The 27,176-nt window shown below is 42.8% G+C and overlaps 1 protein-coding gene across 1 annotated transcript; it reads right to left on the reverse strand.

The window, feature by feature from the left end:
* Positions 1-1,702: 1,702 nt before the first annotated feature.
* Positions 1,703-26,751, reverse strand: LOC306931516 (hyaluronan-binding protein 2-like; the record flags this gene model as incomplete). The annotated part of the gene is made up of 15 exons (XM_079512917.1): positions 1,703-1,864; positions 2,852-2,997; positions 5,634-5,768; positions 7,655-7,797; positions 8,232-8,664; positions 8,936-9,033; positions 13,735-13,906; positions 14,539-14,649; positions 15,035-15,151; positions 16,723-16,833; positions 18,616-18,694; positions 21,099-21,634; positions 24,501-24,643; positions 26,373-26,392; positions 26,617-26,751. The coding sequence occupies 15 exons, from the start codon at positions 26,749-26,751 to the stop codon at positions 1,703-1,705; spliced, it is 2,541 nt and encodes an 846-aa protein (XP_079369043.1).
* Between the last annotated feature and the right edge of the window lie 425 nt (positions 26,752-27,176).

Genomic DNA, 27,176 nt, shown 5'->3' on the forward strand with positions numbered 1-27,176 from the left:
CCACCATATATGGCCGACGCTCCATATATGGCCGTCTCCATGTATGAAGATCACAACACTGACCTCATCAAACCCTGGATAGCCATAAATGGAGCAGACTGGATCATCACCTAGGTCTGCATATATGGAGCCGGCCAGCAACTCTGCATCTGACCTTCCTCTTCGATGTCTCCCTTTTGACTGATACCTGTCCATTCAACAGGCCCGAAAATTCAGTCCCGACCCTACCTGGGCCCTAATATCTCCCTACACCCAAGACACATTCCATATGTTGATCTGACCTCATCAAACCCTGTACACTCAAGACACACTCCATATATGGCCAGACCTCATCAAAACCTGTACACTCAAGACACTGCCTCCGCTGCCACCCTTAGATCTCCATATATGGAGCTGACCTGTTCTGACATTCCATTATGTTGATCTGACCTTATCAAACCCTGTACACTCAAGACACACTCCATATATGGCCAGTACAGAATTCATTCCATATGTTGATCTGACCCCCCCCATGCCAAAGCGCCAGCCCAGCAGTCTTCCATCACCCAGGCGGATGCGTGCACGCGACCTCGCACTTTAGGGCAATTTCACTTCTTGCCCTCAGGGCGTCTTACTGGTTTATTGAGTGGTAGCCTAACTAACCGCTAAAACATTAAATATGGCTTACATGTTGTGGCCAGAAACCTCTTATCTCCATATTCAAACTTTTTGTGATTTGTGTGGTGCAAACCACTCCAACAACCAGCTTTGTCTGTACCCGTGTATGTACCCGTGTACCTGTACGTGGTACCTGTACGTGGCCCCACGCACAGGTGAGCATGGTTGCTATGGTTAGTGTGTGACGTCACTGCACCACTCAGTTCACACAGGTGTGATTTTTGTTGTAAATTATTGCTCTACTTGCTACGGCATCACAAAAGTATCAAAAGTAGCAGATGTGCTGCTTTTGCTGTTTTTAAATTTGAACAGTTTTGGACATATGATGTTTCCACCTGACAGAGATGATATATAACAGCCTATATCTCTCTCTTTTTGAGAGACACCTATAATCAGCTATTAGTCTAGATTTTCGTCTTACACAAACATTACATTCCCGTTGACAATGAATGGAGAATTTGCATCATGGTAAATGGTAAATGGTGCATTTATATAGCGCCTTTATCCAAGGCACTTTACATAGATTGTGCATTACATTCTCACATTCATACACCGATTGCAGCGGAAGCCATGCAAGGTACCAACCAGCACATCGGGAGCAATTTGGGGTTCAGTGTCTTGCCCAAGGACACTTCGACATGTAGACAGGAGGAGCCGGGATTCGAATGGATCATTGGTCGACCTGCTCTACCTCTTGAGCCACAGTCACATCATATGTGTACGAGCAAATCGACATGTTACGTCATGATGATGATTTCCGATGTTGTGCGCCCCTCACTTCCCCCCATCATTTATCTCTGCATGCAGTCATAAAAATGCTATAATAATACTCTTGACTTGAGGGACTGAATCTGCTTGCTCCACTGCACTGCTGATTGACTGTGTATAGTAGGCTTTAATATAATATACACGTTGGAATTATGAAAGAACTGTTTATTTATGACAAGAATCACTGCATAAATCAACAGGAAACAAGTGATGAGAGAACTGGTTAAACATCATTTATATTACACTTTTCCCCCAAGCCATCGTTTTACAGCAATACTTATACCGCTTGCGTCTTTGACTTGATCCAGTCCAGGAAGTGGCTGACCTTTGCATAGACGCCTGGTTTATTCTTTACACCACATTGGTCTCCCCAGCTCACAAGACCATAAAGGAAATGGGTTTTATTCCTCTCACATGTCAGCGGGCCTCCAGAGTCACCCTGGAACATGAAATGAACATCCTTTATAAATGTGAATAACATACAATACTAGATAACATACAATCATGGTGTCTCCACAGTAACAGTCTTTGTATTGACTTGTGCTTTTGTTTGAAATGTACCCATTCTGCATACTGTGAAATAAAAATGTCAATCAATTTCAAACAAAAGGGGCGGACTCTGCGGAGTGCATATTTCCGGCAGGGTGGGTGGGCTTCCCAGGGCTCTGTAATGGGTAGCAGCCAAGGCATTACATACTGTAGGACCACAGGACATATATAGTAGGCCTACTGTATGTTTACAACATACGGTGTAACGATACACCCCTGTACAGGTATTTAAACAAAAATTATTATGGGAGCCACACCCTTTCAGTTAAACCATTTTGAAATTGAACATTAGCAGAGGTGTAGAATACTGTCCCTGTTATACAAAATGTTTCACGGAACAATATAAATGCATTTTATCACAGTTTGTTTTATCACAGCATCTGTGTTCAGAGTGCACTATGTACTCGGCAGACAAAGGACCACACGTTCCCTGAAGACCTTACAGGTCGAAACATTGGTTTATTTTTGAGGGGCGCTAGCCCCTCCAATATACAGGTTTAATGTTTTGTTTTAAAAACGCCATTGACAATGAAGGGAAAATGTACGTCATCTTGTCCCTAACACAAACATTAAATGCCATTAACAATAAAGAGAATGTAATGTTTGTGTTGGCACCGTTTGTTTTACCATGATCCATTACATCACCTAATCAACATGAGTTGTGATTTTTAATACATTTCCAGTATCGTGGCCACACACGCACACACGCACGCACACACACACACACACACACACACACACACACACACACACACACACACACACACACACACACACACACACACACACACACACACACACACACACACACACACACACACACACACACACACACACACACACACACACACACACACACACATTCCTCTATACTGACCTGGCATGAGTCTGTCCCTCCTTGCAGGTAGCCGGCACAGAACATGCTGTCATCAATGGCGTTCCCATAGACCGCCTTGTCAGAGCACTTCTGCTGGTCAATTAGCAGCACCTGGGCATCCATTAGGTACCGTGAACCATATTGAGCTATACCGCCACCAGGAAGGAAATGAATGGTCAATGAGCAGCACCTGGGCATCCATTAGGTAGCGTGAACCATATTGAGCTATACCGCCACCAGGAAGGAAATGAAAAAGAAGGTATACTGTAACCAAGTGGTTCCCAAACATTTTAGCTCAAGACCCCCCCCACCCCCCAAAATTGACATTTGCCTAGGACCCAAACTAGTGAAATTAGCAGATCTACAAATTCACAACGTGTCACCACGTTGTGAGCTTGTAGATCGGCCATTTTCACTACTTCTATTAGAAAACAAATGTTTACATTCGTTTTCTAATTTATGGAATTTCCTTGATATTTCTTTGATTTCTTCATGGAATTACTGAAAAATCTAGCCAGCTTGTGTGTGTGTGTACCCCATAGCGATGATTTGATTGGCTGAACAATGTGTGCACCCCCCATAGTGATGATTTGATTGGCTGAGCAATGAGCATGGAATTGAGGATACAAAGTGAGGACAGAAAATTGAGAACGCCACAAGTGATTAGCCGGATTGGAATCGAGGAGAAAAATCACACCCGTGTGAAGTGAGGTGGCGCTCTTATCATCGTACATCATCATGACGTAAATTCTCCATTCATTGTCAATGGGAATTTAATGTTTGTGTAAGATGAAAATCTACACTATAGCTGAATATAGGAGCGGCTAGCACCCCTCAAAAAGTGAGGACAGAAAAGTGAGGACGACAATTGTGATTGGCCGGAATGTGATGATGTATGATGATGATAAGAGCTCCCCTCACTTCACATGGGTGTGATTTATTTTGAAAAAGTTTTGAAATAGCCTAATAATAATGTTCTTATAATACTCTGTAGCTCCCCATCCTAATAATAATGTTCTTACAATACTCCGTAGCACCCCATCCTAATAATAATGTTCTTACAATACTCCGTAGCACCCCATCCTAATAATAATGTTCTTACAGTACTCCGTAGCACCCCATCCTAATAATAATGTTCTTACAATACTCCGTAGCACCCCATCCTAATAATAATGTTCTTACGATACTCCGTAGCACCCCATCCTAATAATAATGTTCTTATAATACTCCGTAGCACCCCATCCTAATAATAATGTTCTTACAGTACTCCGTAGCACCCCATCCTAATAATAATGTTCTTACAATACTCCGTAGCACCCCATCCTAATAATAATGTTCTTACAGTACTCCGTAGCACTCCATCCTAATAATAATGTTCTTACGATACTCCGTAGCACCCCATCCTAATAATAATGTTCTTACAATACTCCGTAGCACCCCATCCTAATAATAATGTTCTTACAATACTCCGTAGCACTCCATCCTAATAATAATGTTCTTACGATACTCCGTAGCACCCCATCCTAATAATAATGTTCTTACAGTACTCCGTAGCACCCCATCCTAATAATAATGTTCTTACAATACTCCGTAGCACCCCATCCTAATAATAATGTTCTTACAATACTCCGTAGCACCCCATCCTAATAATAATGTTCTTACAATACTCCGTAGCACCCCATCCTAATAATAATGTTCTTACAATACTCCGTAGCACCCCATCCTAATAATAATGTTCTTACAATACTCCGTAGCACCCCATCCTAATAATAATGTTCTTACAATACTCCGTAGCACCCCATCCTAATAATAATGTTCTTACAGTACTCCGTAGCACCCCATCCTAATAATAATGTTCTTACAATACTCCGTAGCACCCCATCCTAATAATAATGTTCTTATGATACTCCGTAGCACCCCATCCTAATAATAATGTTCTTACAATACTCCGTAGCACCCCATCCTAATAATAATGTTCTTATGATACTCCGTAGCACCCCATCCTAATAATAATGTTCTTACAATACTCCGTAGCACCCCATCCTAATAATAATGTTCTTACAATACTCCGTAGCACCCCATCCTAATAATAATGTTCTTATGATACTCCGTAGCACCCCATCCTAATAATAATGTTCTTACAATACTCCGTAGCACCCCATCCTAATAATAATGTTCTTACAGTACTCCGTAGCACCCCATCCTAATAATAATGTTCTTACGATACTCCGTAGCACCCCATCCTAATAATAATGTTCTTATAATACTCCGTAGCACCCCATCCTAATAATAATGTTCTTACAATACTCCGTAGCACCCCATCCTAATAATAATGTTCTTACAGTACTCCGTAGCACCCCATCCTAATAATAATGTTCTTACAATACTCTGTAGCACCCCATCCTAATAATAATGTTCTTACAATACTCCGTAGCACCCCATCCTAATAATAATGTTCTTACAATACTCCGTAGCACCCCATCCTAATAATAATGTTCTTACAATACTCCGTAGCACCCCATCCTAATCATAATGTTCTTACAGTACTCCGTAGCACCCCATCCTAATAATAATGTTCTTACAATACTCCGTAGCACCCCATCCTAATAATAATGTTCTTACAATACTCCGTAGCACCCCATCCTAATAATAATGTTCTTACAGTACTCCGTAGCTCCCCATCCTAATAATAATGTTCTTACAAAACTCCGTAGCACCCCATCCTAATAATAATGTTCTTACAATACTCCGTAGCTCCCCATCCTAATAATAATGTTCTTACAAAACTCCGTAGCTCCCCATCCAGCGATGGTGCACTCTGATCCATCAGGAAACGGAGCATCAGGCAGACAAGCCGTCTTCACAAACTGGGTCTCGTTGGCACAGACGCCGTTTGCACCTTTCAGCTTCAACAAAGCTAAAACAGACAAGAGGACATTTACCGATTATTTCCAGATATGCATGACCATTATGGGCATGACGATAAACGTAGCGATTTTGGGTTAAGAGTTGACATATACATATACATTGATCACCTATATCAGTGGTTTTCAACCAGTGGTCCGGGGACCACCAATTGATTGAAGGGGTTCCAGGTGGCCCCCAGCTAAATGATGGAGTAACTCATAGAACCTTATAGATCACTAGAACACTTGAGAGTGTAAAATTATTCTTCTGCATTACTTCATTTTAAAAGAATTGTTATTTTGATCAACGTTTTGCCTGTTATCTCTCCTTATGGTACCACATCAATACAGCCTGAATATCTCTCCTTATGGTACCACATCAATACAGCCTGTTATCTCTCCTTATGGTACCACATCAATACAGCCTGTTATCTCTCCTTATGGTACCACATCAATACAGCCTGTTATCTCTCCTTGTGGTACCACATCAATACAGCCTGTTATCTCTCCTTATGGTACCACATCAATACAGCCTGTTATCTCTCCTTATGGTACCACATCAATACAGCCTGTTATCTCTCCTTATGGTACCACATCAATACAGCCTGTTATCTCTCCTTATGGTACCACATCAATACAGCCTGTTATCTCTCCTTATGGTACCACATCAATACAGCCTGTTATCTCTCCTTATGGTACCACATCAATACAGCCTGTTATCTCTCCTGGTACCACATCAATACAGCCTGTTATCTCTCCTTATGGTACCACATCAATACAGCCTGTTATCTCTCCTTATGGTACCACATCAATACAGCCTGTTATCTCTCCTTATGGTACCACATCAATACAGCCTGTTATCTCTCCTTATGGTACCACATCAATACAGCCTGTTATCTCTCCTTATGGTACCACATCAATACAGCCTGTTATCTCTCCTTATGGTACCACATCAATACAGCATAGAATTGTGGACAAAATCCTATCCAAGGATAACAACAGCTTCCTTCTTGGGTCTGAGAGGCTCATCAAATGGTGGTCCGTGGCTCAAATGCAGGATAAACTAGAAAAAGTGCCCTTCTGGGCACAGGTCTCCACCAGGAGGATAGGAATGTTTAGGAGTAATATGAACATGTTTTTTGTTTGTTTGTTCCAATCTTTGCCAATCAGGATGGAATATGGGAAATGGTGCAGATCCGTGTTGATCGCACGCACGCACGCACAATCCACCTGTTGGTGGCGCTATAACAGGCCAATGTGAAATGGGTAGGCTATATTCCTCAGCCTAGTAGGAAAGTGCGTGAACGATTTCACGTCAAATTGCACACTCCGTTCATGATTTGAGGCTTTTTGTTCAAAACGGGCCAATCCTGCAAAATTTGAAGCCAATGTTAGCCAATTAGGATGGAATATGAAATATCGGACAGATCCGTATTGAGCACATGACTATAGAGATACTGTGTAATGATTTGCGGGATTTTTGGACAAAATCTGGAGGAGTAATATCCAAAAATGTGTTTTACAAAAGTCGGCCTCCTGGTGGCGCTATAAAAGGCAGATGCGGAAAATGCAGGTCAAAGGTTTGTCCTTGGCCTCTAGGGAATGTCCATGCAACGTTTCACGCAGATCGGTGCAGTTTTAGGTAAAAAAATTGAAAAGCTGCCTCATGGTGGCGCTATAACAGGCCGTTCTGGAAAATGTGGGGCAGTGGTTCATCGTTGGCATCCAGGGAGTGTGTGTGCAAAGTTTGGCATCGGCCGGGTTAGCGGTGCCGGAGATTAGCTGGTAACAGACGGACGGAAGGACACACACACGGACGGAGTGCAAAACATACTCTCTCCCCATGCCTTCGGCCTGGTGGAGACAATAATGTGTAAAAGAGTGTAAAACCACTAACCTATGTCATTGTAAACGGCTGCAGACGTCTCTCTGTAGTTCTCATGAACAATGGCCTGCTCCACCACCAATGTTTGCTCTGTGGGCTCCTGCAAATCCAGTGACAGACTTCCTGCCACCACCTCCAATTCGTTCTTTGGATCACTGTTCAAAATAAAGCGGCAGAATATAAATGATTGCATTCACTCCAATAAGATCTTGGAGAAGGAGTACCTTTGGTTCAAATGGGTTACATTTGACTATTTAAATGATATTACAACGTACTTTTGAGCGGTGCCTAACCACTCCAATGACTGGCTGTGTGTGTGTGTGTGTGTGTGTGTGTGTGTGTGTGTGTGTGTGTGTGTGTGCCTACCTTCTAGTGGCGCTGTTTTTGTATCCTTTGAAACTATTGGTGTGGGGTACAGGTGCATGATGGGAATCCGAGTTTTTTTGTGTAACACCAATTTTCTTTTTGCGTTAGACCCAGAGGTCGAAAATTCTAGTAAGTCAACAACTGCGCTCGACTCCAAAGGCACCGCTCGACACTTCACGTTATGGTGTGATTTTCTTTTTTAAGTAGCCTAATAATTGCTTACATGCAGTGGGCAGCCGTCAGGACCCAGCAGCTCTTGATGAGGACTCCTCCACACAGATGTCTATGGGGATGGCTAGACCCCTTCGGCCTTGCTTGCAGAGACACTTGCCAAGGCAGAGCCCCAGGATTCACTTTCAGACCTCCATATATACGTGTGAGGGGCTTCCTAGGCTCGGGTTTCCCACAGGTGGTGAACTGCTCCGGTTTGGATGGGGTCGGTTTGGGCTGGGGAACGGTCGGTTTGGGCTGGGGAACGGTTGGTTTGGGCTGGGGAACTGGTGGTTTAGGCTGGGGAACTGGTGGTTTAGGCTGGGGAACTGGTGGTTTGGGCTGGGGAACTGTTGGTTTGGGCTGGGGAACTGTTGGTTTGGGTTTGGGAACTGTTGGTTTGGGCTGGGGACCGGGAGGGTCTTCATCTGAAGTTGGTACTTCATCTGAAAATAAATACAAAAGAATCACACTCGTGTGAATGAGGGGCATACTTATCGCCCCTCAAAAACATGCATAACCTTATTGTTTTTGCCTCTTGTCGGGAAAGAATAGAAAATAAAATTGATAAAGGGGTGCCTGCTATAATAAAGTGACATGCTACTGAAAACTGAATATGATATTTCAGGGAGTTTTCTGAAGAGTTATGCAGGATATGTACTTTGTCGCATTATGGGTCACTCTCTCTCTCTCTCTCTCTCTCTCTCTCAGTCTGACCTGTGGGCTCGGGGCACTCGGTTACATCACAGTAGTCCCACCACAGCTTGCGACCTCTTCTGAAGAAACACCAGGGCATTGCGTCTCCATCTGGGTTTCTGGAGCACAGAAACATGAGCAGCAGGAAGGTATACATGTCTAGAGTTAGAAAATATGTGATAGCATTGCACCCGTGGTAGCTTTATGAGTGCTATCATGCATTTTATTTTATAACACTAGGCGAAAATGGCATGGATCAATATGAAAAAAAATAGTAATACACCCCCCAAAAATGATAGAAAAGGTTTTTCCAATTGGTTCTGGTACCTCTAGGCATGCTTAAGAATATACTGAAAATATAGGAAAATATATGTTCTGGAAAGGTGTCATTTTCAAGATGGCGTCCAATATGGCTGCCAGGAGCTTAAAATGGCTATAACTAATACTAATTCATCATTATGGCCGATATCGATATCCGATATAATTAATTGCTGTTATGGCCGATAACCAATATTACCAATGTCGATCTCATTCTGTATTGAAAGATTATAATTTTGTCTATTCTGAAAAATACATGTAACAGGGTGTCTGCACTGCAGGCTTAGGCAAGTCACATCTAACTTAAATACCTTTATAATATTGTGAGCTTGTAGATCTGTTCAAACTGTTACTTTGGGCTTGTTTATCTGTAAAGACAGACCGATTCATTAATTTCATTTCATTTTTTTTTCATTTTTTTATTTATTCCAAACATGTTAAAATATAAATGAGAAAAGACAAAGGAAATAAACGTCCAAAAATAATAATAATGATCTTTCATAATCCTTAACTTATGTTTATGTTCGAAAGTCGGGCAGATACTGGCACTGAGGAGGATATTGGAAGGGGTATGGGAGCGCAACCTGTCAGCGGTGATCACATTCTTTGACTTCCAAAAGGCTTTCGACACCATCCACCGGGGGAAACTCATGAGTATTCTACGTGCCTACGGAGTTCCAGAAAGGTTGGTCCAGATGATAGAGTCAAGCTACAGCCAGACTCGAGCCAAGGTCCAAGTTCGGCCTCAAGCTCAATACCAAGAAAACAAAGGTAATGACAGAGGACAAAACCATTGCCACTGCAGACGGGACGGTGCTCGAGCGAGTCGAGGACTTCAAGTGAGGGCCTGGACTGCCTCAACTGAAAAGGATCTGAAGGTTCGGCGAGCACTTGCCTGGAAAGCCTTGCACGGGATGAGGAGAGTGTGGAAATCAGACATGGGAGAAGACCTTAAGAGGCGGCTGTTCATAGATACTGTCGAGACATGGACCTCACAGTACAACAGGAAAAATCCCTGGATGGAGTCTACACAAGAATGCTACGAATGGCACTAGGTGTCACATCAGAAATGTGGACCTCTTCTATGGGGACCTACCACGGGTCACGGACAAAGTCAGAGAGAGAAGGATGAGGCTGGCAGGGCACTGCGTCAGGTACCCAGAACTTGAGGCAAGTAAATTGACTATGGGAGCCAAACCCAGGGCAAAGCCAAGGGGGGGAAAGAAGCGTACCACCTATGTAGACGTGCTGCGGCGCGACAGCTTGGCTAACAACACTGCAGAGCTCAATAACCTGATGTTGGATAGGACATTGTGGAGGGCAGCGATCCAGGAATCCCGAGTTGGTGTTGGCTAGACCTCACTCTCGCAGTTACTATGTTCGAAAAAGGAGTAGGGAAAAGTTTATTGAAAAACGTAATCGGTCTGATTAATCAAACCGATGCCGATTAATCTAAAAACTCAAATCGTCCGATACCGATGTGTTTGCCGATTAATCTCCCATCACTAGTTAATTATGTATTGCCAAATCCAAAATGGTGTCCATACCACACCCAAAGTGATGTTCTATTGTACTGCATTATGTAAAAACAATACAATTACAAAATGAACAGAATAACTGTCACATAAAATCAATTTCTTATAAGTAGGTCAATCTTATGTGCTAAAGGTCAGGTCAATGTCTGTCTCATAAGCAGGTGTGTCCAAGCATGCAGCAGATACAGTATGGTCACTGGTTGACATGCACAGTATTCACCTTACCATTGATATGCAGCTGTTTGTTGTTGTAACCTACAGCAGGGGTATTCAACTAGATTGAACTGTAGAATGATGGTGTGTGGGGGCCGCACAGCGTGCACGCTTTACTGAAAATGTGGGGGTTCTCAAAATGCATTTGTGCTCAAACACAAAGATGTATACATTTGTGCACAGTAATGAGCAGGATAATATGACTATACAGCTATATGTTACCATAGAATAGATGTAGACCTATTTGACAGTGCATAAACATAATTGCCTTGACATTAACGACGATGGGACAGTCCTGTGCAACCTCATATCCATGTGCAAAGGCAAGATCAGAGCACAAAATACTTTGCTGGCAGGGAACTTCCCAGACTACCCTGATGTGCTGGGTGAGTTGGGTGTCACAATGTAACAATCTGTTGCTGCTGTTGTACCACGACAGTTGTACTCATATAGAAGTGGAATGTGGCAGACCACCAAGCTCAATTTGAAAGTTCAGGTGATGTCACACAATTTGGATGGGAGATCCACATTTTGCTAAGGGTGACCTGACACCTGATGAGATGTTGAAGCTACAAATGAGAAGTGATGTTGATAATAAAGAGGATATACTTTTGACGATGAGGTAGATCAGGATTTGGGTAAGATATTGCTGCCAATCAGGAGGGCTAGGGGGGATGTGGTGGGTTGATTTTATGTTCCTGATTATGAGTTGAAGCTTACAGATATTGAATGTAGTTGCAAAAGATAAATATTATCATATTTTCTTATGCTATTATTACAAATGTATAAGTATAAGTTGTTATAGAAATAGAAATAGTTGTTTCTGTTTCATTGACCAGACCTTTAACATGTGAGATTGACCTGATATAAAGGCCTTTTTTGATTATGCCAATTACCAAAGTTTGGGCAACCAAGCTAAAATTGTCCCCAAATACAAATCAACAACAAAAACGTAATATGAAACAGCATTATTAGGTTTGGTATTGAACAGATAGAAGTGTCAAATGGACTAAAAGGTGATGTAATGGTGGAAGGAAAGTTATCTTATGCATTACTTACACTGTACACTTACACTATATTTAGTTTATTGAATTTCATAAAACATTTGATTAGAATTTATGTTCTAAGATGGTTTTAAATATTTACAGTTATTTACAGAGGGAACCTTTGTGCTGCATCTTTCATGAAAACAGAAGTACGTCTCATGTAATATATAGTCCCTATATGTTGTCTCTCCTGTAATAGATAACATTTCTAGATGTGCTAATTTTAACAACTTTTCAGAGAAATATATAGTCTGAGCTGTATCCCAACCATTCTTCAAAGATATATGATCAATAATAGGAGAGAACCATCAGTTTGAAGTAGAATGCTCCATTCGGATTTTGAAAATTTAGTTTTGGCATGTGGTTATAAATGGAGTGATAACACACAGAAAGCTACCACAGATGCAATGCTATCACATTTTTCCTAGCACTAGGGATGTATACCTTCCCAAAAATCACTATGAGACTTATTCACCCCATCGGTACAGATGACCCCAGATTTGGGGTCCTGGCTCACGGCCTAATACTCAAAGCACAATAGAACCATGAAAATGAGCAATATTTGTTTTCATAACCATGTGAGGTCATGTTTCAGAATATGCAGCACTGAAGTCTGACGCCAATATTGGCAGAGGTGATGGGGCGCTGTTCCCAGGGTTCGTTCATCACCTATAACAGAGGTGATGGGGCGCTGTTCCCAGGGTTCGTTCATCACCTCTAAGATCTCCTATAAGAACTGTGTTTGAAAAATCACACCTGTGTGAAGTGAGGGGCGCTAATATATTAAAGTCTAACTCATGTTGAGTAGGTGATGTAATGGTGATGTAAAACAAACAGTGCCAACACAAACATTAAACGCCATTAACAATAAAGAGACAATATGACGTAATGAGGCGCATGATGACGTACATTTTCCCTTCATTGTCAATGGCACTGACGAAGGTCCTAGGACCGAAACGTTTGCTTTTTAATTGCACTTTGAGCACAGAGCACTTTATGAGCATGATAAAATAAAGAAAAAATATTTTTCTAAGTCTCAGTTTAAGGAGTTTTACTTCTATTTTCCATACGGTGAGCGAGTCTTTTCCTGTCAAAGTTTCCATTTACAAAACAAACATTGAACTAAAGACAAACATTAAACCTGTGTATAGGAGGGGCTGGCGCCCCTCAACAAATCATCCCGGCTAATGTTACTGCCAGCTCAGTGGCCTTGTGGTTAGAGTGTCCGCCCTGAGACTGGGAGGTCGGGGTTCAATCCCCGGCCGGGTCATACCAAAGACTCTGAAAAATGGGACCCAGTGCCTCCCTGCTTGGCACTCAGCATCAAGGGTTGGATTGGGGGTAAGTCCCTGCGACATACTAGCGTCATGTCCAGGGGGTGTACTTGTACATCAAGCTGCCTCACGCTACAGAAACAAGAGATAGGCTCCTGCCCTATGGGCCTCATGGCTACAGAAACAAGAGATAGGCTCCTGCCCTATGGGCCTCATGGCTACAGAAACAGGAGATAGCTCATAGCGCGCCACCGAGTGGTGCGCTATGAGCTTGTAGATCTGCTATTTTTGAAAAATCGTAAATATGCGGCACAAATCTTTGAATATGTATTCTTTCAGAGCGAACGTTTTTTTTTATTTCGACGTCAGGCCTAAATGGGAGAATGTATACATGCATGTGCGTGCGTGCGTGCGTGCGTGCAATAAAAGCGGACCTGCAGAAGTTATGCGGGCCCAGTCCGTCGGCATCCTCATAGGAGCTGAAGGGGTTGGTTCCTCTCTCCAGGATGAAGTGAGAGTTCCAGTACAGGCATTCATGGCCGTCGTCTGTCTCACTGACGTTTCCGTGGTACGACTCGCCGTCCTCCACATAACAGTCCTTGGGCCCTGGTATAAATAACAGTGTTGATTTTGACAGCAAAATTTAGATTTTAGTTTTAGTCTCTTGAATAGTTTTCATTTAGTCACATTTTAGACTAGTCACCTGGAATGTCTTAGTGTTAGTCTAGTTTTAGTTGACTAAATATCATACGATTATAGTCGACTAAATCTACAGTTGATATAGTCGACTAAAATGTATTTTGGTGGGCCTTGATGCTGTCGTAATGGCAGATTTATGAAAATAGCTTGTAGATCGACTATTTTCAGCATGCAACCAAGTGTAAAATGACTTGTCATTTACTTACACTGGATCTCTTGTCCACTAGTCCCTTCCTAACATTTTAGTGTAGTTTTTAATTGTTTGAAATTGTCAATATATTTAGTCATCATAGCTTAGTTTTCATTTAGTTCCCATTAGCTTTCGTCTGTGAAAAAGGGTAGTTGACGAACATAATGAATTGCATTTTTATATCGCTTTTCCAAGTGCTCAAAGCGCTTTACAATGGTTCATTCATTCATACATTGGGAGGCGAAATCAACACTGCCTGGTAAATATACACACCTCGGTCGGTACACAATTTGTGAGTCTACATACAATGGAATGAAGAGGATATACTTGTATGTCACATAGTATTTACCAACATGGCAGAAGCGGCCTTTATACCCTTCCGTGCACTCGCAGTCAAAGTCATCGTCGTTCTGCACGCATGTTCCACCGTTCTTGCAGGGATTGGGTTCACAGTACGAAACTTAAAACAAAGAGAGCTTTCTTGTTCATGATTGAACGCAACATGGAAATGAACGTGACTGGTAATAGAAACACATCAACAGAAAATGGAGGGGTAACATTGTTTTTTAAAATCTACTATTAACCCATTTTGGTGTTAGCATTATGTTATGCTTTAGCTATTGAAAAATAGCAGATCTACAAGCTCATAGCGCGCCAGCTTGTAGGTCTGCTATTTTTTTTTTAATCGAAGAACTGACATAGAAACATAGCTTTTTCAGAAAACTGTCAGGATGTAGAAGGCATTTTTTAGAATCTGATCTCAGGTCAAAATGGGTTAAATTTGACTACAGAGGCAATTAAAGCACACAGATCAATTAGGTCAACCCAAAGAGAGACAGTCCTACCTGTTGTGCAGTGTGGCGGTTGGAAGGGCTCCTTACACTTGCATTCATAGAAGGGGGCAGCCGAGGTCAGCACACACTCACCACGGCCACATCTGCCCCTCTTGCAATGTTTGCGGGCTGCGGTAATAATAATAATATTTTTAACATGGTTATATATTATTATGGTTTGATCATGCAGTGGTGGAAGAAGTAATCTACTCCCCCGATTTTGAACTTGAGTAAAAGTACGTCCTGCATTCAAAATCTTACTTAGGGGCACCGATCTTTGCACCCAAGTCCTGTTTTAATGAAGTTTTTGAGGATCTAACAGGATTTAACATCATTTCTTCAATATCAGCACTTCATTAATAGTGGAGTTCATAGCCCATTTTCCTGTCATTCCAGTCAGACAGTCACCTTTTTAAGACTGTTACCTGTACCAGCCAGGTAGGATGGGGTCAAACATCCGAAGGCTGTTGTGTTCTAATTATTATTAAAGGGGAAAACCACCCATTTTCAACATTTTACTATGTCATTAATATACCTTAGAGCTGTTGTGTGGAAATAATAAAAAAGTCCCCCCATTTTGTGTTTCCTAGAACTGTAATTATGAAAAAAATCATTAAAATGGTGAAACACATCTTGATGATGTCATCAAGAAGTGTTTCACCATGTTATTTTTCAGACCTCTAGTTCTAGGAAACACAGAATGGGGGAACTTTTTTATTATTTCCACACAACAGCTCTAAGGTATATTAATGACATAGTAAAATGTTGAATATGAGTGGAATGCCCCTTTAATAATCAAAATCTGCGAAGTAACTACTGTAGCAACTAAAGCTATCAAATAACAGGATTAAGTATTAATATTTAGTATTAAGTACAACAATGCTGCAGTGAAGTGCAGTAGGCCTACCTTGACATTGTACTTGAGTACAGTAGGCTACTTGAGTAAATATACTTACTATAGCCTACCAAGTAAGTAAAGGCCCATAGCACTTATCCTACCCCCTTAGATAGCACTTTTTAGACTCAGATAGCATTTGAAACAGACTTCTAGCATGTCATGTAGACAGCACAATAATTGCATTGTATGTAGTCATAGTACCTTATAGCAGGGGTTCTCAACGTTTTTGGCCGGGGACCCCCGGAAATGCTTTGGCAATGTCTCGGGACCCCCGCCCCGCCCCCTCCCGACCCCCAATATAAATTGACTGCTACAATAACCTTAAACCATTTTGGGCGGGAACCCCTTTTGGTGTTTTAAGCATTGTTATAATTTAGCTATTGAAAAATAGCAGATCTACAAGCTCATAGCGCGCCACCGAGTGGCGCGCTACGAGCTTGTAGGTCTGCTATTTTTGAAAAATCGTGAAAATAAAATTAAAAAAAAAACCTTTTTTTTTTTTTGAAAATAATTTGGAGACCCCCTAAAATAATTTGGCGACCCACGGGTTGAGAACCCCTTCCTTATAGTACATATGTATAGCATAGTATAGTATATAGTGTCATTATATAGATATGTTCTAGTTACGTTCTTAGCTTACGCATGTTTCATGATAAATAAATTTTATATATGTGATGTATCCCCATGCTTTTGTTCTTGCCTAATGTAAGTCGCTCTGGATTAAGAGCGTCTGCTAAATGCCTAAATTGTAAATTGTAAAGGGAGGAGTACAGTAAAGGACTCAGATAATCGTTTGGCAAACCTTTCTGACACTTCTTTCCCTTGAAGCCTTCGGGACAGTCGCATTTGAATCTCCTCTTGCCCTTTTCCTCACATGTGCCATTATTGCGGCAAGGGTTGGGGTTGCATTGTCCTGGAAGGTGTGCAAAGTCAATGCAGAGATACATAGGAAAAGGGTTGGGGTTGCATTGTCCTGGGATGTGTGCAAAGGAAATGCAGAGATACATAGGAAAACGTATGCTTATGAGAAGTTCACACAGTAGTCTACTTGTCAGCCCAGTATTCTCCTTGGGCTAAAAAACGGCCATAGCTACTTGGCCCAAATGTGCAGACATCATCACATTTGTGATGACGGCTATGGAGATTTTCGCCCAACGAGTGCTTTTTGTGCAAACTAATGTTCGGAATGGATTCAGAATCATGAAAACCCCCTAGTTTGACACGTCACATGCTACTTAAAGTATGATGAAACTTTGATTTGTTTTTCTTATTTTTTTTGCATATTATGCTTATTTTGAAAATTGCTCAACATATGCAAGTGTAGCCTGGATCCAGCCCAAAGACCCCGCCCACTCTCTGAGTGGACTGCGTCTCTTGGTCTGGTGTTGCACTGTGAACCTATAATTTCTTCGGTACAAAAATGAGAATCCAATGAGAATCGGTGGTGGGGGTGGGTCTAACGAACAACCAATCAGCGCCGAGTCCCGTTTTCAGCGTCATCACGCAGCGCACCACACAGAGGAAGGAAGGAAAAACAACACCAATGGCTACTGGTTGAGGGAAATTCTAATCCCCTCCCCCTTGAAATCGCTCAGACAGGAGACAATGTCAGACTGAAGCTTCAAGAAAGCTACAGTCTGATAATCAGGCTAGTGCAAACTAATGTTCGGAATGGATTCAGAATCATGAAAACCCCCTAGTTTGACACGTCACATGCTACTTAAAGTATGATGAAACTTAGTTTTTTTTTTTTCTTCTTTTTTTTTTTGCATATTATGCTAATTTAGAAAATTGCTCAACATATGCAAGTGAGCATCCGGCAGTTTCTGAATGCCGGGACGGGGACTAGAGATGTCCCGATACTGTATCGATATCGGGAAAAGTATCGGATCGGCCCTTATTTGTCATATCGGGTCATATCGGTATCGGTGAATATGCCAGTCTAACCACCGATCCGACACAGGGGTAAGGGGTTGACACTATGGCAGGTAAATAAAATGTTGGGACATGTGGAGTTTTCTTTGGAGTTGCCCAAACTGCAAGTGCACATTTGAGTGAGGAGTCTGCTATAAACACAACACGAGATATAGCTATAAACACAACATGAGATCACGACACTGGTATCGATATTCGGTATCGGTATAGGCTAACACAAAAATTGAGGTATCGGGATCGGAAGAGAAAAAAGTGTATCGGGACATCCCTACCGGGGACCCATACTCAACATGACTAACATAAAACTGTATGGTACTCAAAATGCCCGGGGTTCACATTCTGGCAAGTGGACTATACTAGCCTGGCTAATAAGCCAGACTAATATCACACAACACTGTCGCGGTATATTAGTCTGGGCTGGCTCCACTTGGATTTCATTTCCCGGGGGGCGGGTTCAAACATTTTCTCTTTGACGCAATTGGTCAGAGCTACTGTCAGTCAAAAGTCTCAAGCATTGAACGTCACTGTACCAAAGCCCGCCCATATTGCATACCGTGTCCCGATTGGTCCGACCTGTTCTCGGTTGTAGGAAAGAGGCGTGCTACTGAGCCTCGCCAGACCGTAATCCGCTGGTAGGCAATTTTTTTTTGCCAACGGCTGATTCGGTCTGGTTTATTAACCAGGCTAGGACTATACAGTGTAATAATGATCTGGGAACATTCTATATATTCTCCTAATTAGAAGAAGATTGCATTCTCACCATCTGGCTCCTGAAGTTCAAAGACCCAGTCTCCTGTGTCATCGTCGTCGTCATCGTCGTCGTCACTTAGATCTATGATCTGATAGAAAAAGTCTAAAACATGAGTTCATAACATTGTTAGATATCATTTATCCCATGTATTTTCTTTTATTCTTGACTCACTCTCTCTCTCCCTCTTTCCCAATAAGGGACATGATATTAACCCATTTTGGGCGGGAACCCCTTTTGGTGTTTTAAACATTGTTATAATTTAGCTATTGAAAAATAGCAGATCTTGGTCTGCTATTTTTGAAAAATCGTGAAAATATTTATTTCAGAAAACTGATTTAGAAGATTTCTTTTTAAAATGTTGAGGTCAGGCCTAAATGGGTCAACACATACATGTACAGTACACTGTAAAAGAGCAATAGAGTAAAGTGCTTACCGTCCATGATATCTGAAAGCCTCAAGTGTTTTTTCTCTGCAACACGAGTCTCATCCTCAACATGAAGCCTGTGTTTCCACTTAAGTTTCCTCTTAAGCTGAGAGAATGATGAAGATTTCATCAGTGCCGTTGACATCATAGTCATCGTAAAACAAATACAGTAATGCTCACTGTACTCTGACTGTCCTTTTGACAATCCATGGAATGACAATATCACAATATCACAAAATGAATGACAAATTCATAGTTGTTTTATTCACGGAAAAGGTGGTTAATTAGAACAGAAACAGTAAGTGGCTGCTTAACCTATGTTTTGCGTACTGCCAAGCCTGACACCAAGCACTGGGGAGGAAACAAAAAAAAGGGATCAAATATACATACTTCAGCAGGTTTGATGAGCAGCGTTAAAATCAGGCACAAGAAGAGGACTTTAAGGTTCATGATGGCAGTGGATCAGAGGAGGTCCAGGAGAGTGAGACAATCTACTCGCAACATTTGTGTAAGTATACTAACCTTTGTACTGTACGGCCATGGCCCATACAAGTGACTGTATCCGTTTGGTTTAACCCATTTTGGGCGGGAACATTTGGTGTAAGCATTATGTTATACTTGAGCTATTGAAAAATAGCAGATCTACAAGCTCGTAGCGCGCCACCGAGTGGCGCGCTACGAGCTTGTAGGTCTGCTATTTTTTTGAAAAATCGTAAAAATGCGGCACAAATCTTTGAATATATATTCTTTCAGGGTTTTTTTTGAGTGGTGCAACCACTCCAAGGAACAGCAATGTCCGTGACTATGTTACTATGTTTAGAGTACCAGTAGGGGCAAAAGTGGCGCTGTTGTGCCAGAAACAGAGAGAGAGAGAGATAGTGCTGCACTGTTGCCTGCTAATGAGAGAGAGAGAGAGGGGGGGGGGGGGGGCAGGGGGAGAGGGGAGTTGCACCACTCAGTTCACACGGGTGTGATTTTATTTCGACGTCAGTCCAAAATGGGTTAATGGACTTGGACAGTGGAGTTTGTCTAACTGTAATCAGTGCAGTGCACTATACAATACATCCTACAGAGCAAACAATAATAATAAATGTACGCCAAACCATACAGTAGAGCTTCTCGCCTTCTTTAACTGTTTTTGGACTGAGGTCGATAAAAGAAAGGCTTCTAAATCCTAAAAATAAAAAATCTGAAAAACCCATGTTTCTATGTCAGTGGTGCTCAACCTTTTTCATGTCAAGGACCCCCAGAATTATCTCTATTGGGCCACGGACCCCCCATCTCAAAATATGTAGTTCCATGGACCCCCCCGGAAGCAAATATCTTTGTTAAAAATGTTCGCTCTGAAATATATATTCAAAGATTTGTGCCACATTTTCACGATTTTTCAAAAATAGCTAAAGTATAACAGAATGCTTAAAACACCAAAAGGGGTTCCCGCCCAAAATGGGTTAACTGTTTTTTTTAACTTTTTTACAAATTAAACCGCAACATAATGTTTTTTTTTTTTAAATGGCTGAGTGCCAATATTCACTTGCAACGCATACTGTATAAGCACAGAGAGCATATTTGCAAAGAGTTCATTATTTGCTTGAACGTAGACTTTGTAACCCTTCGGATTCCCATCCAGGCAAGTGCATCCAAGGCCAAAATGAACTGTGTGCACTGCTTTCAAGAGGATCTTTTAAAGCATAACTCTAACGGTACAAAATAAATACAATAGTTTCAAATATGACAACATGAATTTCTCATAATCCTTACGGTATTAAAGTAACACCACAATATACTGTGTATATATATATATATATATATTCTTTTATATCAAGAGAGAACTGTACTTCTATTACAAAGAGAGTGTAAAACCAACCTTGTCTACCGTTTCCTAGTATAACATCTGAAGTGCATTTATTTTCATACAAATGCATTAGTACATTTTCACTTCAAAGATGAGAAATTTGACGTCGGCAACATCAACACAACAATCATTTAAAGAAATGACAACAAAAAGTCTCTAGTCTTTACTAGTTTCTTTACAGAGAGTACTAGTAGGCGAGGGAGTGTTACAGACCCTGATAGGTCTGGCGTTGGTGCCTTTATGGTCATGCCCTGGGCACACAGCTAGGTGGAGGCAGTCCGTGAACGTGCCCGCACAGAAAGAGAACAGTGGGGCCATGTTGTCTGCCGCTAAAAATGTCACTAAACCCGCGGGGAAACTACACAAGACCCCGATGCGACGGAGGTGTTTCGTGATGGGCAGCTGGTGGGGCACCCCTCCGTGCCAGGCGGTGTACTCGCCATCAAAAAACTCCACGCACCAGGATGAAATCCCCCGGCCCAGCCAGCAGTCCTCGGTGTTGCCTTTGCGGGGGATGCTTGGATAGGTGAGGCCCAGTTCCCAGTAGGTTTTTCCACTCACATCAATCTCCCAGTAGTGGCGGCCAAAACTAAAGCCCAGCGAGCTGATGACATTGAGTGTGGCGTCGAATCGTCCAGGGAGGTCAGGCAATTCCTGCCACGTGTCTGTGTATGTCGCGCTGTCGCCCTCGGCCGAGATGATTAGCTTAAGGTGGGCGGTCTCTGGATCGAGACGCACGTCACTGGAATCTGGAGACAGAAACCAACTGTCAATGTGATATTATAAGATATCGGTGCAGTTTTAAAGCCCCGTTGTGGTTTATATCTATCTATATCTATAAATGTACCACGTCTCTGTACGTACATACATACGTATGTGTGTACGTCTGTAATCCACTTAACTCGGGAACCGTTCGCCCCACCGACTTCAAATTTGACACACACACACCCCCACAGGGAGTGCAGTGCCCGGTGTCGACTCCAGTCGGTCGGTCGGATAGCCGGTTGTCCAGAACCAGCACAAAAGCCTTTGCCCGGGATCTGGACCTGATCACCCCTATATGGAGCTGGTCTGGTCTGACATCACAATTACATTTTTATAGCGCTTTCCCAAGTTCTCAAAGCGCTTCACCTCCCAATGTATGAATGACCCCTATACTGTATATCTCCATATATGGAGCTGGCCGTTCCAAGTAGGCCAGTGCCCAATGGGCACCGTTCTAGTATTGCTAATTAAGGGGAATTACGTTGTTTTGTATCGTTTCGGCTTTTATGTCGGGGAACAATAACATTGCAGCGATTGACCGGATACTCATTAGTTATAGGGTTGAATTTAAAACTATAGCAGTATCTGGCCTAGACTGGATCACACTAGCCCACTTTGTAAAGGCTGGTGACGCGAGGTTAAACCCAACATGTCCACTAGCCCACTGTGTAAAGGCTGGTGACGCGAGGTTAAACCCAACATGTCCACTAGCCCACTGTGTAAAGGCTGGTGACGCGAGGTTAAACCCAACATGTCCACTAGCCCACTGTGTAAAGGCTGGTGACGCGAGGTTAAACCCAACATGTCCACTAGCCCACTGTGTAAAGGCTGGTGACGCGAGGTTAAACCCAACATGTCCACTAGACCACTGTGTAAAGGCTGGTGACGCGAGGTTAAACCCAACATGTCCACTAGCCCACTGTGTAAAGGCTGGTGACGCGAGGTTAAACCCAACATGTCCACTAGCCCACTGTGTAAAGGCTGGTGACGCGAGGTTAAACCCAACATGTCCACTAGCCCACTGTGTAAAGGCTGGTGACGCGAGGTTAAACCCAACATGTCCACTAGCCCACTGTGTAAAGGCTGGTGACGCGAGGTTAAACCCAACATGTCCACTAGCCCACTGTGTAAAGGCTGGCGCGAGGTTAAACCCAACATGTCCACTAGCCCACTGTGTAAAGGCTGGTGACGCGAGGTTAAACCCAACATGTCCACTAGCCCACTGTGTAAAGGCTGGTGACGCGAGGTTAAACCCAACATGTCCACTAGCCCACTGTGTAAAGGCTGGCGCGAGGTTAAACCCAACATGTCCACTAGCCGAACATCATGTGTGATAGGTCAGAAGTTCAAGGGGAACATGATTTATGGTATGCCACTGGTCCCCTGCCATGGGGGACCAGGGACACAAAAGCCAAACATCTTAACCACTAGCCTTTTGTCAACTCGCTTTAGAAAGGAGGAGTAAAATACAACTGCAGTCTGCGTGCACAATGCACATATCAGCATATAATGGATTGCATTAGGTGAAGCGCTGCCTAGCGCCAGCTCAGTGGCCTTGTGGTTAGAGTGTCAGCCCTGAGACTGGGAGGTTGGGGTTCAATCCCCGGCCGGGTCATACAAAAGACCCTAAAAATGGGACCCAATGCCTCCCTGCTTGACACTCAGCATCAAGGGTTGGATTGGGGGTAAGTCCCTGCGACATACTAGCGTCATGTCCAGGGGGTGTACTTGTACATCAAGCTGCCTCACGCTACAGAAACAGGAGATAGGCTCCTGCCCTATGGGCCTCATGGCTCGGCAAGGCTACTTACTTACTCAAATCGCTTCACCTCCCGATCTATGAATGGACATTCATTCATACATCGGGAGGTGAAGCGGCCCACACCAATGGTGTCAAGCTACCATGCAAGGCACCGACCGACTCATTGGAGGCAATGTGGGGTCTTTCCCAAGAACACTAAACGTTAAAGGTTTCCCTATGACATTAATTTCCTTTTTTTTTTTTTGGTTTTATGACCTCAATTTCACCCACACAACCTGAACTTTGAACATTCAGTGGATTTTCTGTGGTACTGAGGTTTTCTCTGTGTGTTCTGACGCCTTTGGAGCTGCAATGAAAACAGGCAAACAGGCCTCAACGGTGACACCTGCTGGCAAATTCTTATGCCATATACGTATGGGATTTGAGGACTCTTACCTCACAGTCCACAGGCAAATCAGAGCACTTGTTTGAGCCAAACCCCAGAAAAAAAAAACCCAGACCACAGAACATCTACTGAATGTTAAACGTTCTGTTTTTTTGGGGTGCAATTGAGCTCAGTAAAACAAACAAATAATAGTAATAAAAAGAAAAATTACAAAAACGTATTTTTTTATGTCACGATGCCAGGAGAATTCCATGCTAGAAGGCTTTCTTACCTTGACTTGTAGTTGTTACGTCCCCACCAAAGAGGCCCAGGTGTTATTTTGTGCAAAAGCGCAATATTGGCTATTTCCCCAACCATAAGCCCTCAATGAATTGCATTGAATTGCATTGAATTGAATGGGGCTATGGGGTGTTATACTAATACGCTTATTTCCATCGCTCAAAAATCAACATTTTTTGTATATATCCTCTCTTCATAATGTAAATAGTATCCCGAGCAGCACACTTTACTACTTATTTCGATGGAAATAAGTTAATTAGCACAAAAACCCAACCCCCATTGAGGGCTTATATTAGGGGAAATAGCCAATAATGCTTTTTTGCACAAAATAACACCTGGACCTCTTTGTTGGGGACGTAACAACTACAAATAAAGGTAAGAAAGCCTTCTAGCATGGAATTCTCCTTTAAGTGTGTGAACTGACAGCTCTTGAGGAGGGTCTTGGTGACGGGGGTCTGGGAGCGGACCAGCAGCAGCATGTTGTTGGCCAGGCTGAGGATCTGCTCTGCTTTGGACTCGTCCAGCTTCACGCTGCCGGGCTCCGTGCTGTTTAGCAGCTCCATCACCCTGTGTGGAGGAGAGAGAGAGAGAGAGAGAGAGAGACAGCTATAGGAACCAGCGTTGTAATCGTTTTCATTTAGTTTTAGACACAGTTTTAGTCGCCCGGAATGTTTTAGTGTTTAGTCTAGTTTTAGTCGACTAAATATCCTAAGATTTTAGTCGACTAAATCTACAGTTGATTTAGTCAACTAAAATGTATTTTGGCGGGCCTTGATGCCGTCTGATTTTACACTTAATTTAGTTTCCATTTAGTTTTCGTCAGTGAAAAGTCTATGACGAACATTTTTCATAGTTTTAGTCGACGAAATCAACACTTTACACTGTACACTGTAAAGTAACTAAAGTATATTTACTCAACTACTGTACTTAAGTACAATTTTGAGATACTTTTACTTCACCGGTCTCCACAATACTTCTCAGAGCCAAATATTGTACTTTTATTCCACTACAATTATTTGAAATCTTTAGTTGCTATAGTTACTTTATAGATTTTGATTATTAGTACAAAACATGCATTAACCACTTCAGCCCTATATCAAATATTGGCCATTTGAAAATAGCAGATCTACAAGCTCATTCTGGACATTCTGCATGAAGGTCCTTTCAGATGGGAAGCGTGTGACGCAGACGTCTGCAACAGGTGTGCTCATGAGGGACGCGACAACAGAAGCGTAATAAAAAAATCACACCCGTGTGAACTGAGTGGTGCAACTCCGTGTGGGGGTCCCCCCCGGAACTTCCAGGCCCACAGGAACGTGCCCAGGGTGCCGCCCCGCGTCCGAAACGGTCGAGAAATGACAGAGTTACTGTGTGGACCAGACAGTGGCCTTGTGGTTAGAGTGTCCGCCCTGAAACTGGAAGGTCGGGGTTCGGTCCCCGGCCGGGTCATATCAAAGACTGTAAAAATGGGACCCAATGCCTCCCTGCTTGGCACTCAGCATCAAGGGTTGGATTGGGGGTCAACTCTACTAATCAAATGATTCCCGAGCGCGGCGCACGCTGCAGCTCACCGCTCCTTGGCTGCGGCTCAACCGCTCCAAGAGATGATGCGGTCAAATGCGGAGAACAAATTTCACTGCGGTAACGCGTGTGACAAATCGTATGACTTTGACTTTGACTTTGGAGGAATTAGCATTTAGCAGACACCTCTCCCCCCCTCTCTCTCTCTCTGTAATTAGCAGGCAACAGTCCAACACTATCTCTCGCTCTGTTTATAGCACAACAGCGTCACTTTTGCCCCTACTGGTACTCTAAACATAGGGACAGACAGGTACGTGGACATAGGGACCACTCAAAAAGAAAAGCTAAACAGAATCCAGGTCTACTCAGTCACGGGCGTGTGCACGAAACGAGCATGCGTGCGACAATTTCACGGGACCCCACCCCCACGTAAATACGCTAGCGTTGTCGAACTTGTCGCCCCTCAACTTACAAAAAAAATGCAGGCCTCTCATTGAAAATGAATTACTAGGCGTACTTTCTACTTTTGGTACTTTAAGTACAAACATTTTGATACCAATACTTCTATAATTTTTTTTCTAAAATAGCAGACCTACAACTATTTTTTTTTAGCTAAAGCATAACATAATGTTAACACCAAAAGGGGTTCCCGCCCAGAATGGGCTAAGTGGAGGACACTCAGGAAGACACTAAAGGATTTTGCTGTGTATTATAATAAACAGCAGATTGGTGTAGGCTGGGTATACATTTATGTTTTTGTCTTAAGATTCCATACCTGCCAACACTCTCTGTGTCCTGATGGACAGGGTGGGGGGGTGGGGGGGTTGGAAGAACAATTTAACAAAGAAAGACAGAGACAGAGAGAGAGAGAGAGAGAGAGAGAGAGAGAGAGAGAGAGAGAGAGAGAGAGAGAGAGAGAGAGAGAGCACAGGAATCACATAATGTTAATTTAATTTCACTGTGAGTTCAATAAATGAATTAAATAAACAAACAAACAAATAAATAATTGCTTTAGTCACCGTTGCCCTGCAGGGATCAAGGTCCAGAGCCAGTTCCACTGTAAGCCGGGCCAGGTGCTGCTCTATCTCCTGGACCAGCGAACAGTTCTTCTCCATGAGGCCGTCCAATGCTGATACAGCAGCTCTCTCTTCCATCTCTAGGTGGGCTAGAGTCAACATCAGGTCCTCTTCCAGAACCTTATGGATCTCCTGATACTTCCTGATGATGCCGTCCCTTATGACCGCAGACTTTGTCTAGGTCACGCACAAGCATTGATCAGTGTGTGTGTGTGCGTGTGTGTGTGTGTGTGCGTGCGGGTGTGCATTGCGTACGTTGGTTAGACATACTAACAGTCTGACAGGCATTAGTCCGACAACACCGTGGCTCCCGACATGCGTGGCCGGTTAAAACTAACCCGTGGCAGGTTTAAACTAACCCGTGGCAGGTTTAAACTAACCCGTGGTAGGTTAAAACTAACCCGTGGCAGGTTTAAACTAACCCGTGGCAGGTTTAAACTAACCCGTGGTAGGTTTAAACTAACCCGTGGTAGGTTAAAACTAACCCGTGGTAGGTTAAAACT

The sequence above is a fragment of the Electrona antarctica genome, assembly GCF_951216825.1.
Source record: "Electrona antarctica genome assembly, chromosome: 10".
NCBI lineage: Eukaryota > Metazoa > Chordata > Actinopteri > Myctophiformes > Myctophidae > Electrona > Electrona antarctica.